Genomic DNA, 18,256 nt, shown 5'->3' with positions numbered 1-18,256 from the left:
TACCCTCGATGTAAATGGGGGATTATTAATCGACATTCTTAAGAAAAAAAAAATGGGATCGGAAGTCGACCCGAGGCTGATGCTAATTCGATAACTGTTGATGTCCTTAGCTTGTTGGAATAATATGGCTATAGACGTCAATTGTTGTCGAACGTGGGGTGCGGAATTCTGTACTGGGGCGCAGTTACGTAAAGGGGGTCGACGATTTTCCGGCAAGGATTTCAGAGGAGAGGGCGAATTCGGCGACACCCGGTTTTATCGGTATCGATTGCAATAATTCAAACAGACAGTCAATTAGAGCTCGGAGTCTTTGAGTTCTCGGGAAGCACTCGAAAGGGCTGGATGCGAGGATGATACACGAGGGTCGAGGTGGCTCGGGAGGAGCGTCGATCCTTCGGGAGCGGATCCTGGTTTGGGAAGGAGAAGGCGCTCTTCGGGTCGCGACTCGCCCTGAAGAGGAGGACCTCCCCGAAGAGGACCTCGCCGGTGCTCGTCCGTCGACTGCCCGGTGAATTTTGTACCGAAACGCGAAGCTCTAAATGCTAATTTCATACATGGAATTTAATTTTTTCACGAAACATGTGCATTATAAAAAATAAATCGAAACAAAAAAATCGAAAAAGACAAGGACGAGGTTCTAACGAGACTAGTGGCGTTGCATGGTGTTTGTCGAGCCCTTCCTTCGCCTTTGTATTCCTGATCGAGGGGGTGTTCACTCAGGAAATCATGGATCTTTACGCGAAATCAACGGGAAATCACTTAAACACTGTCACAATATTAAGGCCAAGCGGCGCTTGTTACCGAATTGCATAACAATGCAATTCGGTAACAAGCGCCGATAAACATATCGTATAAATTCAAAGACGATCGGCTCTCGGAGAAGGAAATCATTTTTGCTGATTTCCTAGTGAATAGCCCCTCGGTTCCTGATCCTGGACCGAATTTCTTCATCGAAGGAAAAATCGAGAGCAGCTGTTTGTTATTTTAAGGTGATACGAAAGGGCCATTTTTATATATATTAAAACGTGAAGACATAAAACTTGGGTCCAAACTGGGTATACCGAATAATTTGTAACATTATCCCGCGCTTATGGAGGTCTTACCGAAGGTCTTGAAACTTACGAGATTTGAATTTTCGAGAAATGAAATTTTCCGAGTTTCAAGACCTATATTAGGACACCTCCGTAATCCCGTGTTAGAGTTTCAAATGATTGGGTGCACCCAGTTTGGGATAAAGTTTTATAATATTTTGACTTTAATATTGCCTTGGGTTATATTTATTAATACAAAAGAAAGATGTAGATAAGCGCAAGAGGGCTGATATATCGGGGGTTTTGTCGAGAGTTATTTCGAACGGATGTTCAAGCATTGATTTATAACTAGCGTTGGTTCTTGCGTTAATCATATATCGTTTACACGGTTGCGAAGCTGCGGGACAAACTTCGCGGATCTTTGATTGGGGAAGTTTTCGCTTACCCTAACTTCCGATCGTCCAAGTGTTTCCGGAATTCGCCATGCAAGCGGCCAGAGCAATTTCCGCAAGGTGCGTCCCCTTGTGCGGAGGCGCCGCAATCCGGTGGAAATTCTTCAAGGCTTCGGCGAGTTCGCGAATCGCGTCTTCCGGCCGCTCGGCGTCCATCTTGGATAATCCACTCTCGTAGGCAGTCTCGCATTCCCTTAATTTATTTTCCACCTCTTCCAGGCACACTTTTTTTTGGCATCCAGGACACTTCAGGATCTTCTTCGGGTCCCGAGGCCGCGCCAGTAATTTCGGGCATCCCTGCGTAGGACACCTAGAAGACCGCCAAGGAAATGAGGGAAATTATTTTTCACACAGCTGTTAACGAGAGAAGCTAACCGAATTCTGGCGGAGGCATTCGACATGTCCTTCAACAATGGCCAATTCTCTGTACAAGCTGTGCAAGCACATCGGAACCAGTAACGCCCGAACAAGGAACGCTGCCTCTCCTGCAGACTTCTCTTGGTAAATATCGGCCCGTAATTCTCGGCCACCGCGTCTCCGACATTCAGACTTCTGGTAGCCCTTATCACGATGTCTCTGCCGACGAAGTACCTGAAAAGCAGAGAGAATTTTACGTTTTTCGACGTCTAGAAGCTTAAGGGAGGGTGAAAGTGGCATCAAATCATTTAAAGCTCTACAATGTGAATACAGAGGCTCTAAGGAAGGTCCCGAAGCCCATAAAATATTCTTTACTTTTTTTCTCTTTTTTCTAAATAATTTTTGTAAACGTTGGCAATGAAATTTCGCCAAGATTGAAATTTCATGGGTATTAGGACCTTTATGGCCTCGATATTCACGCCGTAAGGTTTGAAACCATCCGCGGCATTCAGTTCGGCAAAAAGCTTCACCAACGAGGAGTTTTTGACGCCACTTTTTCGGCCCGCCTTAATTGAAATCTCCCTCGGAACGTGGGGACGGGTTTTATTCCGCGAGCGTGTCGGCTTTCATGGGATTCACCTTGTCACAGCCGGATAACAGTCGTGGTTGAATAGGGCCACGCTAGGGTAAATCGCCACTCCTAGATAAACAGGTCTACTCCCTCGAAAACGATGCTCAGAGGCGATTCGGGTCTCGTAGATCTCGTGGGCGTTGAATTGCAGGAGCTGCAAGTTCCTCAGGAGCAAAGACCCCACGGCGACCTCTTCAGGGCTGGGCTCTGAGCAAATGGATTATGGAGAGCGAGAATAATTTCCAGATCCTCAAGGAACTATAACTGAATGTATGTGAATGGAGTCGGCGGTTGTTAGCGAATCGCTTCATGGGACGTTTCTTTTGAGATAAGTATGGCACGAGATAGACGAGAAAATTTGGGGATCGAATTTTGTCCCAGCGTACAGAAAAAAAAAATAAATAAATAAAGCACTTGCCTTCTTGGCACTGGATGGTATTGCTAATGTTTTTCTTCTACTGTAAGGACAACCGTGCTGTATCAGCAAAAATAATTGCGATCGTATCGCACGTGGATGTAATCATAGAGTAAAAAGAAAATGTCGGTATTTCTCAGTAAGAGCTTTTGTTGACGTAAGTCAAATCGTTTTTTGTCTTTCTATTAAGGTGAAGTGAAACATCCTTCAAATCAGTCGATTCGAATATAACACTTTTTTTTAAGGGTATTAAACCAAACTGTCCGAAACTTTGACACATCACTCCTGATCATCTAAGAATTGTCCTGACACATTTAAAATTTGGATTTTTTTTTTAATTTTTTAACTCAGCCCAAACCAGAACTAAAATGGCGTCGAACTCTCATATTTCGATCAATATACAATTATCGAAGGCTCTGATATGAGAAACGAAAGGGTCAGGATAATATTACGACAATTTAGAACACTCTGGTAGTCGATAAACTCGCATTTGAACAGGATAAAGGCAAAAAAAGTGTTGTATGCGCTTCTATGCTATAACGATGGGAATACGAGGTCTCGGAGTAAAAATTTAATTGACCTGGAAATCACAGATGGCGCAGGGGGACCCTCTGCAGTCAATTATGGCCCCAGAATGTATGAATCTAGAGGATTTCTGGAGTTTTACTTCGATTTCTTGATAATTATTGTACGAAAACGACAGGTGGAGCATGTCATTTGGTACAATATCCAATATAATTCGACACAGCTGTCAATATAAAAACGAACGTCGGCAACGTAGGCATTTAGAAAAATCTTCTTTATCAACGTCGATCAAGTTCCTCGACGTGTTTCACTTCACCTTAAGACTGTGAATTATTTTGACGATTGTTTCCCGGCAAACTCACCGAAGGGGGTTGAAGGGCTCTCAAGAAATCCGACCTTTTGCAAGCATCTCGTCAGGAAAGCGGCCATTACGGTTCGTTGAAGGAAATCCTTCGGCGATCTTTGTCTCGACAGTGTTACGAGATCGTACGCTCTGATGTCCACGTCCTTAGTGAGGTGTTCGTCCTCTTCCGGAAGATGGTCCATTGTCGGTGTCTCGGACTCCTTCAGCTTCTTCTTCCGCAATCGGCGCCTTGCCGACTTACTGAGCTTCGGTTCCGAAGAAGATTCTGCCACCAGAGGGTCAGATTTCGGCTCCTTCGAGAGGATCTTCCGATGCATCTTCAGGCACTTCTTCGGCCCTGTTTGCGTCACCATGCGAAGAGCCACCATGCTCAGGACACTGATCCCTGATCCTTAAAATGGCAAAACTTAATTCTCTGTCTTTATCTTATTGGAACGAATCTGTTTTGTCTTATTTATTGGCATCGGATTAAATTCAGGCAGCCGCGTTTCGATTCTCCGCTCTTTGCGAGGCAGGAGTGAAAACGGTAATGCGCATTCCTCCTTCAAACCGACGTTCAATTCAACTCTCGTCGATCATCGTTTGAGAAGTTTCCGAGCATCGAGCACTTTTCTCTCTTCCACTAGTCGCGATGAAAAACGTGATAGATGCACCCGTGATTTTATGGGAGGCCCTTGATAAGCACTGGCTTGAAAGAAATGCCCTCGATGGAACGATTCTTTTAAAAATACAATTTTTTGTTATAAATCCTAAATGCATAAAATGAAATGTGTTTATTGATTACCTATTAACAGCGCTATGATTTTGCACTCGTACTTGTGGTAACTCTCAAGTGCAGTTTTCCTGCATTTCTCCCCGCAGAAGGCCACGCTGCTGCACTCTGGACAGCCCAGGGGAGCTCTTAACCTGAAACGAAGCAAAAGTTACCTCGACCATCCCAATTCGAAATAAGATTTCGAACTGAAACGCGACGAGATGTCTTGGTCGAAGTTGGGACGCGGTGGCTAAAGTTAAATTAACAATGGTCACGACCACCAACAATGGATTTCCGTGAAAAAGTGGAGGGTAGTTGCAGTATCGATGCCGGTTTCGACGCCGTTATCAGCAGTCTTGAATTTATCCTAATTTTAGTTAGGGGAGTCTGACCAACTTCGAAGTAGATAAAGTCCACTCAGGTAAGTCTGTCAACGTTTAAGAGTGCCTTGATCCTTTTTTTCCCCCCGAACATAGAACTGCCATACTTTCTTACAGGTCCTTCGAGTGCGCAACTATTCGCAAACTTTTCACGAACTTTTCGAGCGAGAAGCGAGCCGCGTTCCTTCCGACTTCACTTTCGATACTCGAGGTAGTTTCTCGGCTATGTAAATACTCGACGGAATTTCAAGGCTTTTTATTTTCAAAATCAAGCTAGAATATTATAACAGGATATAAATCGCGCTTAGGCAACGAATGCATCGCTGTGAAACGCTTTATGAATTTTTATTCTTCAATTTCTAATAGATTCAAGATGGCGGCGGTCGCCGCGCAGATCTTTGACGGAGCTCAAAGCTTCTCCTGACGTTCGTCGTCTTCGGCATTGATTTCCACCAGCGGGTATTAAGATTGCACACGTGACTTGCACGTAATTGCCGACACGCGATGAAATTCAGCTCACGTTCTCATTACCTTCTCTCGCACCTGAAGCGGAGGAATCCACCTGGGGAGAAGCCGGCGTCGAGAACGGCCCGAAGTTCCGCTTTCGTCGTCGATATTTTTCACGCTATACCGGTTTGAGTAATAGCATAATTCGGGAGATTCATGCCGCGTTACAGGGAACTCGAGATTTTATTTACACCTCCCTTCGGACCGTTTAACTCATTCTACCAGTTTTAACTGCTTTACCCGTGATAAGATCGCCTCCGCCGAGGTGCCTTCTGAGACTTTTCAGACTTGAACGATTATCCGTGAGACGTCGAATTCAGAAATATGTCCTTAAGGAGTTATGAAAGGATTCTACTATATATACCAAAAAGTCAAAGTATTTATAAAACTTTTCTTCAAACCAAGTGCACGGAATAATTTGAAACTTTAACACGCGATTATGGAGGTTTTAATGAAAGCCTTGAAACTCGCGAAATTTCATTTTTCTACAAAGAACTTCTTTTCTTCGTTCTTGTCCGGGATGAGTAGAAAATGTTTTCTTTTAAACAATTAAATTTCGCGAGTCTCAGGACCTTCGTTAGAACCTCCATAATCACGTGTTAAGAGTTTTAGATTATTCGACGCACCCAATTTGGCGAAAAGTTGACAAAAAATGATTGACCCGGGTCCTATCCCATTTTCGTCCTACCTTAAACGTTTAAAACCGCGAGACACGAATTGTTCGTCCAAAAGTGTAAAGAAAAACGCGAGGAATTAAATTCGACGTACCGAGCTTTCCCGTCTAGCTTTACTTGGATCAGAGACATGTCGTCGGTTCCAATTCGGAGATGGCTTGATCTCCCGTGGTTGAACTCCCTCCACCTTTTTGCCAGAGGGGAGCTTACCTGGAGAAACAGTGTTGACAGTGAGTGCCGTAAAAATCGGGCAGGAGACAAGCCGCCAGGGGTGGCTCGGTTGCCAGGGTGTCCCCAGGGTGGATCTCTTCTGCGGCGACAGCGTGCCTCCCAGCTCCAGGAGTTTCCCTCACCTCGACGAGTCTGGATGATCCAGAAAGCGTCGGATTGGCACCCCCCTTCAAAGGCGGTATCGTCCTCCCTTAAGAATTATTTATTACGATTAATCTCCCCAGGAGTTGGGTCTCCCTGTGGACGGAGGGCCAATCGATCGAGCTGCATTCGCCGCGAGCGCACTTATCCCCCTCGGATTGCAATGGCATTATGTGATCAGGTGGTTAATCGAAGTGATGTATTAAGGTGATACGAAAGTGGCGTTAAAGAGGTCTCCTTTCTGAAACTTTCCTCCGAACCCGGTGTACCGAATCTTTTTAGACTTTACAACGTGAATACAGAGACTATGAGGAAGGTCCCGACACCCACGATATTTCGATTTTTTGTAAAATTTCTTTACAGACATTTAGTTAAATTTTGTATAAAAATATTTCATGGGTGTCCCGGCCTTCCTTTTCATGTTTGAAACGACTCCGTACATCCAGTTCGGAGAAGTTTCATGAACGAAAGAATGACCTCTCCGATGCCACTTTCATATCCCCTTCAATGTAAGAAGAGAGGGAGAGATGAAAAGGTAAACTTGGAGTGGTCATTCTCGTCGGGGATTGTTTACCTGGAGTACTCGTTTCTAGAAATGTCTCTGGGGGATGTTGAACCGGGAGGGAAAAGACAGGATCCTGGGGGTCGATTAATTGATACGTTGATGGAGTACGACCCTATCTCGAGTCTGTAGATTCTACAGTCTGTAGAGACCAGGTGAGGGGGTTCTACCGACCTCGAATGGAAAGATCGCCGACCTCCGCGTTCCTTTGTCGCATCACGGAGTCAAATGCAAAACCGAAGTGAATGATCGAATTAAATCTGGGATTTCTCACCTCTGTTGTCTACATTCGCCCTGTTTCACCCTCTGAACGCGTCCCTTTTGTTTTGATTTCAAACTGACATCACGTAGATAGGGTAAAGTTAGAATGTGTGGGGTAGGTCAAGATCGCGTGGTACAGGTCAAGATTATTTAGGTTAAGGTAAAAGTATCAGTGGCCGAATACCTAAGACGTCGGTCAGATTAAGATATAATTTGTACGTTTTACAGATTTTTCTGTAAGTTCAACAGATTTTGTTTCTCCGTGTAGTTGAAAACGCTATAAGGTGTAGAAAAGGTAGCTAAGAGGAAGAAATCTTGTTTGCCGCGTTTCCCGATCCTCTCTGTGTTCTCGCATTTTCTAATATTTTCGAATATTCGCACTTTCAAATATTCGCATTTTCGAGTTTTCGCGTTTCCACTGAAAATCCTCGACGCGGTGTCCAGCCGAGGGAACATCCAGGGACCATGGCCGCAGGCGAGTCGCCGAGAGAGCGATTCGAGTCCGGCTGCGGAATTAATTCCGCAATATCAATGCCCAGCGGAAGTTTCAACTTCGTTTTCGACTGGGCGGAATTCAAAACATATCTCTAGGCTTTTCGCCCGGTGGATGGAGTAACGAGTGCATTCGAGGACGCTCCCATGTCGAGTGTCTTCACCACGTGTCGAGAATACAAAGAACATGGCTGGTTGAATTTCATGGAACCGAAGCTTTCCGCAGACTAGGTACCCTTTTGTCGGACGGATTGTAAATATCTTTACTCGCCTTTTTAACGCGACCTCGGTGGATATTAATTTTCCGCATTTAATGCCCGGTGGAAATTTCAACTTCGCTTCCGACCACTCTGAAATTGAAACCTTCCCCTACGTTTACACCCTACGATGGTGGAGGGTGACTGGTATGTACGAGGGGTATGACGAGTGCACGTATATACAGTGCACGGTGCCAACGGAACGCGCGAATTTATGCCCTATGTGCTGGTCTTGCATGTATCGAGATAGTTACTCTATATTTACTCCAAGTAAATCTTACTCCTGTGTACAAAACAAGTCATATATCTTTGCATGGAGTAGACGGCGTCGAAAATCATTTCGACAAAATGGCCGACCCTTAGCATGTCCCGACTCAGGGTTTTATTATTACTACATTCGTGTATACACGTTATATGTCGGTGAAACTGCAATTATCCAGTCAGCAGGTGTAATCGAATTTGTTACCCCTTTGAGAAAGGTCGAGCTTGATTTTCATCCCGGCGGAATTAATATTACAATTCGTTTTAACCGTAATCATTGATTTTCTTTTTTCGATTCGCTACCGGCGGGTTTTAATTCGCAGTCAATCCCCTGCGAACTTTTACGCCCGACAAGTTCGACGCTGAAGGCTCGTTTTACCCTCTAGCTACCTGTCAGCTTGACATGTCATGCAGTGCGTACATTTTGAGGCACGATGCGCTGTTTAATGCAGGCCGAAGGACTCCTCTTATGTAATGGGATATTCAAAGGGCAACTCAATCGTAATTAAATAAAACTCGAAGCCCCTCGCCACCGAAGTTATGGTATTTTTGCGACAAAGTCCCGCAATTTTTTAAGGCGATCCACATCGGGAAGTTCGCGAGGCATTCGAAGCATTCGCGAGAGGACTGTCATGGAGACGAACCCTTCATGGCCGGCGACGCCATTTTGACGAAATACTTCAAACGCCGAAATTAATTTCACTGCGTTAGCGAGTGGCGGAACTCTGGCTTTGAGGAAACTCGCATCGAAAGTATCTGCCCTGTTTTCGGATAAAATGTTGGATCGAGAAGACACGCGTTTCCAGAAACGTAATATCTCGATTCGTGTACCGAATGCGTCCCGTCCGCCATCTTGTCCGCCATCTTGTTCGCCGCGGGACTCATCGTTAATTCATGACTTTTCCTTTAAATAACGCGAGAAAATCATCCATGCGATTCGCAAGCCGTGAAAGATCCATGCGTAATTAAAAATGGATGGATTATCGACGTAACGTCGATCGTTTAATCGCAATTAACGAACCATCTACGAAATTAATTTCGTCAATCCGTATCGAGAGATCTGCACCGCGGTTTTCGATCCCGACAAGTTCGAGTTCGATGACTCGTTTTGTCGACCTGGATCCCGTGAAATATCGAAACGTGTACAGGAGACGGGATATAATATCTGGCGCAGCTTTATGTGCCACCCGATGACAATGGACCGTCCAAATAGGACAATTACGAAGTGCCGAGTGAAACCGCTTTATGCATCGAATTTTGCATAGAGGCACGGTCTTCCCCGCCTTATCGGCGGCGATCGTTGGGTTTATTTCCCAATTGATTGATTTACACGTTATACTTACAAGAAAGGTATCCCAGGTCGATCTCTCCGATTTGTTTGCTTTTATAATATGTTATAGTAGACTAAAAACTAAGCGACACGTATTTTTTTTATCCGCCATTAAACACTTTAAGGGGGTGAAACCACCATACAAAGTAAGGCATGTCAAGGGGCGATTTGGCAGCTTCACCCACAAGAACATAATATTTTTTAACCAATCCACCTGGAAAAGCTTTCTCATAACGAGAAATGAAAAAGATAATTTTCTCAATTAAAAAAAAAAATAAGCGGTGAGCCACCCCTCACAGGCCTTACTTTGGATGGTGGTTTCACCCCCTTAAAGTGTTTAATGGCGGATAAAAAAAAATACGTGTCGCTTAGTTTTTAGTCTACTATAACATATTACAAAAGAAATCAATTCGGAGAGATCGACCTGGGATACCTGCCTTGTTAGTCGGAGCTACCGTGGTGGCGAAACCGCGCGCGACGCTCGCAGACAGTTTCGCGCCCTCGCGGCTCTCGGTTAGATCGCAAACCTCGCGCGAGCAGTCTGTGACGTACCACCGTCGACTTAATCAATCGAATTAAGGTGTCTCGAAGTTTCGCCTCGGTGTTCCTAAGTGCGACACTAGCGCGCTCGGTTTCCACGCGGTCGTTACGGAAATTTCCAGGGATGCGGGGAACACCGGATTTGCGGGGAACGACCTCGTATAATATTCGAAATAGAAGTTCCCTTTCGCGAGTCTGGGCGATCGCAAGTGAGGTTAAGGTGATATAAGAGGGTCATTCTAGATATATAAAACATGAAATACTTATTAAACTTTTCATGCATTTCAATGCAATCGTTTGAAAAGTCAGCGTGTGATTATCAGGGCCCTAAGGAAGAACGTGGTGCTCGTGAAATTTCATTTGGGATAAAAAATTCTTTTTATTTATCCCAGACTAGAACCAAGAATACATATATATTTTTTTAATGAATTTTCATGAGCACCACGTTTTTCCTTAGGACCTCCATAATCACATGTCGAAGTTTCTAATAATTCGATGCACCCAGTTTAGAGAAATGTTTTATCAATATTTTGACGTTTCATATATTTAGAATTACCTTTTCATATCACCTTGAGCGTCGCTGATCGTGATTGCCGGTTGACTGGGTCAGCCGAAACTTTTTCACGATTTCTTATCGTTTTTTTTCGAAGCATTATCGGAAAGAGGGCCGGAAACTTTCGCAGCCTTAAACCGAGCGTTAATTAAAAAGTTCAGCTTCATTTAGTCGAAAAGTCATTCGAAGAATTTTTTTGGCTCCGTGATAATAACCTACTTTTTTGTAGGTTATGGAGAGAATGGAAAATTCTGGAGAGATCTTTAGCGTGGATTTTTGTTGGAGATCGGAAGTGGTTGTAAATCGAATTTCGGGTAATGGGTGGAGTGGGGGAGTGACGAGGGGAAATTTCAGACCGGGTAACGAGAGTGAACGAAAATCGAGGAGCGTCGATTAATCCCTTAAGTAGGTAGGAGCGGATTTTTCCGAGCTACGTCCGACCAGTGGGAGCTTCCGACCCGGAAATGCAGTTCGACTCGAGAAGCGGGAAGCTTCCTTGTCAGATACCACGGTTGCCATCAAACGGATTCTTCAAATTCCTTGAAAAAGCACGATGTACAAAGTGGGAAGTAAAAACTTGGAAAGAACAAAATTAAACACGATGGAAAATAAATTCGTTTCTCGACTTAGGTTCTTCAATTCTTTCCGTCTTGGAAACGTCGTTCAATCGAGGTTGCCATTAAGAAAAACAGCTTGAATTCCTCTTCCGAAAATAAAAAACGTACAAAATGTGAAGCGGAACTCTGAGCACGATTAAATCTCAAGTATAAATTCGTTGATTAATCTCCAAAGAGTGGATTTAATAAAAATTCAAGTTCTTCAGTTCCTTCCAACTCGAAAATGCCGCTCGATCGCGGTTGCTGTCAAACGAATTTCCTAAATTTCTCAAGAAAAAAAAAGTACAACGTACAAAATTCGAAGCGAAACCCTGAGCACGATTAAATTTCAAGTATAAATTCGTCGATTAGTCTCCAAAGAGTGGATTTAAAAAAAATTCAAGTTCTTCAGTTCCTTCCGACCCGAAAATGCCGCTCGATCACGCGTCTCGCGGTAGGTGGCGCGGTAGGCGCGGTTGCCGGGTTCGCCGCGGCGCTCTGCGGGACTCGTGCTCGGCCAATCGAGTTACCTCCTCCGAGCTTCCGCCACGACGTTCCCGCTAAACGCAACGTAAACACGCTCGTTTCCCTCCTTGGCATCGTCGCGGGGTGCATTGTATCTGCATAGATTCGCTGCGCGGATGCTAAACGAATATCGAATTAAGCGCTGTCCCGGGGAAAATCGACTACGCGTCGCCATGGCGACCGGCCGCGCGCGCGGCGCGTCACGTCGCCGCGGCCCGGACGAATGGCAACACGGCACGCGACCACCCCGTGTCCGTCCGTCGACCGAATCCGCTGGATCGACTCACTTCGATGGGTCGATGGTCGGACACGACCAAGAGCGCCTTCCAGATACTTCATAAAAATCTGACAGCGAAGCCAAGTTGAAATTAGAGTTCGGAATTAAAAAGAAAGATATCCCGAATAGAGTGGAATTAAAAAGGAAGATAACCCGAATAGAGTGGCATTAAAAAGGAAGATAACCCGAACAGCGAAAGCGCCAAAGTATTAGGTCGAGGAATAAGTTCCCGCCGGTTTTAACGTAACGTAACGTGATTAATACACGCGTATTACTCTTTTTAAATCTACACTGGGAAAGAAAGAAATTCATTGAACCAAAGGTATATTTCTTCGAATGGTCCCAAAGAATTTCACTCGGATAAATTCAATTAAATTGTCACAATTTGGAAAAGAACGTTGAGTCCGTTTTATTCGAATTTATTCCTGTGAAATAATTATTCTTTCGTCTACGAAATATTTCTTTGGTTCAATGAATATTTTTTTTCTCGGGGTATATGCGAGGGGGAGGTATACAAAGGAAGGTATTCGCGGCGGAATTCTATTGGATATTACTTCCTCTCGTTTTATTAAAATTGATACGAATTTTATCCAGATTCAGCTTATACGCCAGGGGAAAAAAATAACCGGAAACTGACAATAACGGGCGTGGGGAATATGTGTGGTAGGGAACTGTAGAGGCTCACTCAACAAGTGAGAAGGCGCAGTTACGGTCTCGCTCCCTGCAACGATAATACATTTCTGACTCGGCTTTTATTTTCGGTAATATTTTTGCTTCCACTCCTTGGTGCCTCGGGGCGTGTACTTCGATGTTCTTTCGCGATATTCCGCTTGCAGTTATGCAGAATTATATCTACGCGCGGAGCCCACTCTGCATCTGTTGCGACTGCGAAGGAACAGCTGACGGCGTGCACAATCTGAGGCAAAAACGCGGTTAAAGCTGAGCGAGGGTGAGTCGCGTTTGCATTTTGTGAACGGTTTTAACCGTGGAAAAATTCCACTCAACATTCTAATATTTTTCCTTAATTATTACAGATTACCAAGAAGTCTGTTAAGGAAAAGATTAACCGCAAAAACTCGAGAAAAGAAGAGAAGCCACGAGCGAGGGTAACTTGCGTACTTATCCAGTTAACGGATTGAGCTGTAGAAAAATTCCGCTCAACATTCTCTCCAATACTTTTTAATTATTGCAGATTGTCAAAGAATTGTATAATGAAGAATTAATTGCACAAAGTCGAAAAAGAAAGTTAAGCTGCAAGCGAGGGCGAGTCGCATTCTTATCCAGTGAACGATTTCAGCGGTGGAAGAATTGCGCTCAACATTTTCTCTAATACCTAGTATTACAGATTATCAAAGAATTGTATAATGGAAAATTAGTAGCACAAAGTGGAGGGAACAAAATGAGTCGCAAGTTGGCTGGATAGCCCGAACTGGCTGCCGATGCAAGTTTAACCGCCTAGGAGGAACTTTCGAGCTGGTTTTAACAATTTCCCTGGGTGTCCGAAGTTGGGGCGCCCGTCGGAGATTTTCCTCGAGACAAGGGTAATAAAAACCCGCGAGCTTCGTTACATAAATTGCGGTTATTACGAGATAGGGGGTGAGTTCGGGCACCTGAATCCTGCAGTCGTCGATAGGCCGACGAGAGCTCTTACCCTGCGCCCTTTCGTGCCGGCGACGAGTCGCCTCACCTGCCTCCACCCCTGGCCACCCTCTCGTCCTGGTCCCAGGATTCCCGTCCAGGTGAGGGGCACTACCCTGCGGAAGTCTGGCGTCGGTCTCGCGATTGCAATCTGCCAATTTCCGACCGAGCTGCCTCCTGGAAGTCGCAACCCATTGTACAGTCGAACGAGTAACCGCCACTGCAAGGTGATTATTCCCAAAGGGATTATTTATTATGGAAATTTCGGGGTAATCGATAAGTCCCGGTTGTAACAACACTCTACATGGGATCCTTGATCAAGGATTTAACGCGTGGTTAGAGTTAACTCCCTCATTTCCATTGGGTACTCAACATTGGATTTTAATCTTCGGTTCATAATTAATTAAAGTTAATATCACGTTAATCGTTGAAATTCTTGTAGGCTCATTGAAGGCGCAACCCATTGTACAACCGTGCGAGCGAGTGCCACTGCAAAGTGATTATTTCCAAAGGGATTTATTTATTATCGAAATTTCGGGTTAATCGATAAGTCTCGATTGTTTCAACACTTGGTATAGGATCTTCGAACAAGGATTCAACGCGTGGTATGAGTTAACTCCCTGATTTCCATTGGCCACCTAACGTTGGATTTTAATCTTCGGTTCTTAATTAATTAATTAAAGTTAATATCACGTTAATCGCTGAAATTCTTGCAGACTCACTGATAACGTGGGTGAAGCCGAAGTCGGTAGGGGTTGAGAAAATGATGTAAAATGATAAAAAATCGGAAAAAAATTATAGAAAATCGTGGAAAATCATCGGGTGCATACACATCTCATCGCCAGAAGAGGAAGCGCCGAGTGACGACTGCGCACGTATCAGCGTTATTTGCGCTTATCAGCTCGCGAGATCGCGAGGGCGCAAGAAGAAGGATCGATAGTTCGTAAGCAAGCGGCGTTTGTTCTTTCAAAGAGGTCCGAGGGGTGCGGAAGTAACTCGACGGGGAGCCCATAGTGTCGCGAGAGGCGCGATAAATCGAATTTAACTCGATCGATCGATCCGTCACTGGGTGCCGCCATTCCCGCGGAGAGGCGGAATTTGAATTTGAAATTTATGAAAATTGACTCCAGCGCGGATTTTAGTCAGTCGCCGTCTGTCTCGATTAATCGCGCCCGCTGAGACCGCGACGATTCCGCGCCCGCGGGCATTTCGACGCGGATCTACCGCGCAGCGAACCCAGCAAGGGGGAATATCGTCGCTCTCGATGTTTTTTATTCGATATTACTAATCGTACGCGATGTTGCCTCACCCTTGTTTGATTTTTACATTCACGGTCCCTACCGATTATTTTCAAAATGGAAGAGATAAGCGGTTCTTTTTTTTTTTTTTTTTAGTGTAGCAAAAGAGGAGCTATTCACTCGGAAATCAGCGAAAACGATTTCTTTTTTTTCTTGAGAGCCTTTGATCTCATATGATAGACAATAATGGAGTTCGGTGACAAGTGACGTTCGGCCTTAAAATTGCGACAGTCTTTTGATGATTTCCAACGATTTCCAATGATTTCTGTTTACGATTTCCAGCTGATTTCCACATGATCTCCGTGGCTAAAATCCATGATTTCCCGAATGAAAACCCCCTCGGTAGTAAAGTTGTACATTTTTCCTCTCGATAATTCGGGAATGGCGGAATAGACGGACTCGATCGGACGTCTTTGTACTTTGTTAAATTATTGCTGAATCGATTATTTCAGAAGAGAAGAGGAAAATCCGGGCTGGGAGTTTTCGATCTCTTGGCTGATTGTTGAGAAAGACAATGGTATTCAGTGCAGCGAATCCATGTCTCTGTCCGTATATATTTTTTCTAACGATAATTCGGAAATGGCGGAAAATTCCTGGAAGGGTGGAGAAAAATCCGCACCGAGAGGTTTCGGTCTCTTTGCTGTTATTCGAGGAAGGCACGTTTCGCCCGGAAGCGCGGGGCCGGAGTTTTATTCTTCACGCACCTCCGAGGGAAAGGCTGCATTTGCTTGGGGAAAGAAAAAGGAAAACCAGGGGAAATAGAAAAGCGCGCGGCGAGTGCCATTGGCGGTTTCGACCTCGTACTTACATCGAACCAAGGAGGGTCCGGCTTTACGGAAGGCGGAAGTACGGTAGCACGCCGGAAGTTCGAGGTGAGAGACGGCCAAGTGCCACGTGGGCGGAATGCTCATTGAGTTTTAACGAAATCGAAGGTACCGCTGCGAGAGGGACGACCAATCGCGGCGACGCTTAGGCTACTTTCCGATGGGCCGGTCTAGGGGAAACAGGAGTGCGCACTGACCTCAGCTCTTCCGGGATGTCCTCTTCGGCGACTAATTCGAGATCCTGAAGAGCCAGATCGCGATCCTTAAGGTCCATTAAGGTCGTCGCTCTTGCTAGCAACGCCAGGGGGTAGGTGTAGCCGCCATCGACGGATTTGTTTTTCCCTGAAATGAAATCATAATTCCATAGCTTACAAAGAAGTAATCGTTTTTTTTTGTCTTGTCAGTACAACACAAATTTTGCTGGCCAATTTTCAAGTGTTCACGTTCATTGCTTGTGAATTTTCTTTTTACGACTGGGAATTCTTTTCTTCTCCGCAGCTTTGTATACAGAGGCAGCTTTCTAATCGGAAGACCCTATCGATTAGTCGATTACTCCCGTGCTTGTCGATCATCTCTAGCGATGCGTCATGACGTCCGTTAACGCGTACGTCGACCTTAATGTACATCGTCGACCTTAAGCTGCGCATGTCCTGCATCGGAAGGACTTATCCCGGAATTCGGGGTGAAATCGCTTGATTTACAGGACTTGCCGGAAGTCGTTCCATCTCGCCGCATTGTCTTGACGCGGATGCGTTGCTCGAATTCCCCGAGTGATTACTTTAACTATTCTCATTGCCGATCTGGTAACTTCGGCATAACCGCAGGTTAATTATAGAATCCACATCCCGGGTGGGACGAAATCGAGTTAGGCCGCTTTATTGGGCGAATCCCTCGCGATATTCTGGCAGAATTCGAGGCACCACCGAGTTATTAATTCCCTGACATTTTCATAAACCTCATTTTCAACCGGCCTGGTTCGGTATTTTTCGAGTATCTCTATTTGTTATTCCCAGCGAGAAAAAAGAAATATAGTACGTTTCTAAATAGTATTCAGAAGAATACATATTTTTTCTCAGTGTCCTCCGTTCGGACGGACTATTGAATTTCGAGATTTTCGCCGTTCGGATATACATTGAGAAAGAAATATTTCGTTAATTCAAGGAATAATTACTTGACTCGAATAAATTAAAATAAATTATGATCATTTATATGAAATGTTGCATTTAATTTATTCGAGTTTATCTGTATAAAATTAGCGCTCTTACAATTAACAAAACATTCCTTTGATACTATTCGAAGAATTAGTTCTTCGGTTACAATGAAATGTTTTCCTTCGGTTTAGCGAAACTTTGAGTACAGGATTTTCAGAGTACGAGGGAATTGGGCATTTCTTGAGGATGAAGTTTAGCGAGGATTAATCGTACCAGTGATTGGCGCTCTAAGGACTGCCATGCTTAGGAGATGCAGCGCCTTCTCGTGATTTCCCAGAGAGGAGGCTAAGAGTCCTTCCAGCCTCTTGCTCCTCGAGATTTCAGCATCCTTATCCCGGTACAGCTCCTTGATTCTCTCCAGAGGATCCACAAGGACGCTTCGAGACCTTGGGTCCTTGAAAATCCCGCGAAATCTGTCTTCGTCGGTCTCGTGTTTGGCGAACACCTCGTCGATCCATTTCTCACCGACTTCCTGGACCACCACTTCGCAAAAGTCGTGAAAAAATCCCTTTCGTCCCGAGCAGAGAGTCTCGGAGGAGCACAGTCTCCTGTAGAACTCGGCAGAGTCCTCCATTATTGTTTATAAATTACGTGAAGTAGATAAATCTCCGTTGAACTCAGTAAAATGGCACTTCCGTTGTCGCGAATACCTTCACTTAATTTCTGTCATTTTTCTCGGTCGCCGCTGGTCCACTGAATCTCTTATAGATCAGCCTCGAGGATAAGGAGCTATGTCAAATTATGATATCACAGGCGCCTCGATTATGACGGAGCCGCGATTTATGGGATGAAACTTCGGCGAAACCTACTCGTAAATCACACCCTGAAGACGACTTCTACATTACTCAGACCGTGGGTGTTATCCAGGAAGGGCATTGTGACTCCAATTACGAGGACTCGATTTTTCACACCTCGCTCTAGGGACATTTCACCAGACTTCATATATCACTAGTAAAGGTACACACCCCGGTTCAAGACATGAACCCTATGTACAAAATTGCCGTTCCCTCGGATATTGCAAAATGTGCAATCATGATGGTTTGAAAAAAATAAATGGAATTATTTCCGGGGCTGATATATTTCACCGGCGAGGAAGTTCGGACACCCTCGTAGATTGTATGCAAACGAGAACGATGGGAACAAACGCGAGATCGCCGGTCACTAACAAG

The 18,256-nt window shown here is 44.8% G+C and overlaps 1 protein-coding gene across 1 annotated transcript in view; it reads right to left on the bottom strand.

The window, feature by feature from the left end:
• Positions 1 to 18,256, bottom strand: part of LOC105699984 (SET and MYND domain-containing protein 4) — a 25,155-nt gene extending 6,899 nt beyond the window's left edge. Inside the window, exons 1-9 of the mRNA XM_012425470.2 lie at positions 17,301 to 18,256; positions 16,074 to 16,218; positions 13,768 to 13,931; positions 6,301 to 6,511; positions 4,560 to 4,681; positions 3,774 to 4,166; positions 2,480 to 2,678; positions 1,859 to 2,074; positions 1,477 to 1,793 (exon numbers count right to left, since the gene is read on the bottom strand). Coding sequence (XP_012280893.1) covers positions 1,478 to 1,793; positions 1,859 to 2,074; positions 2,480 to 2,678; positions 3,774 to 4,166; positions 4,560 to 4,681; positions 6,301 to 6,511; positions 13,768 to 13,931; positions 16,074 to 16,218; positions 17,301 to 17,661 — 2,127 coding nt within the window. The 5' untranslated portion in view covers positions 17,662 to 18,256 and the 3' untranslated portion in view covers position 1,477. The remainder of the gene's footprint in view (positions 1 to 1,476; positions 1,794 to 1,858; positions 2,075 to 2,479; positions 2,679 to 3,773; positions 4,167 to 4,559; positions 4,682 to 6,300; positions 6,512 to 13,767; positions 13,932 to 16,073; positions 16,219 to 17,300) is intronic.

Source organism: Orussus abietinus, unplaced genomic scaffold, assembly GCF_000612105.2.
Source record: "Orussus abietinus isolate OABI.00-Male unplaced genomic scaffold, Oabi_2.0 scaffold115, whole genome shotgun sequence".
Taxonomy (NCBI): Eukaryota; Metazoa; Arthropoda; class Insecta; order Hymenoptera; family Orussidae; genus Orussus; species Orussus abietinus.
The sequence above is the reverse complement of the archived record's forward strand: the minus strand, read 5'-3'. Positions and strand labels throughout refer to the sequence as shown.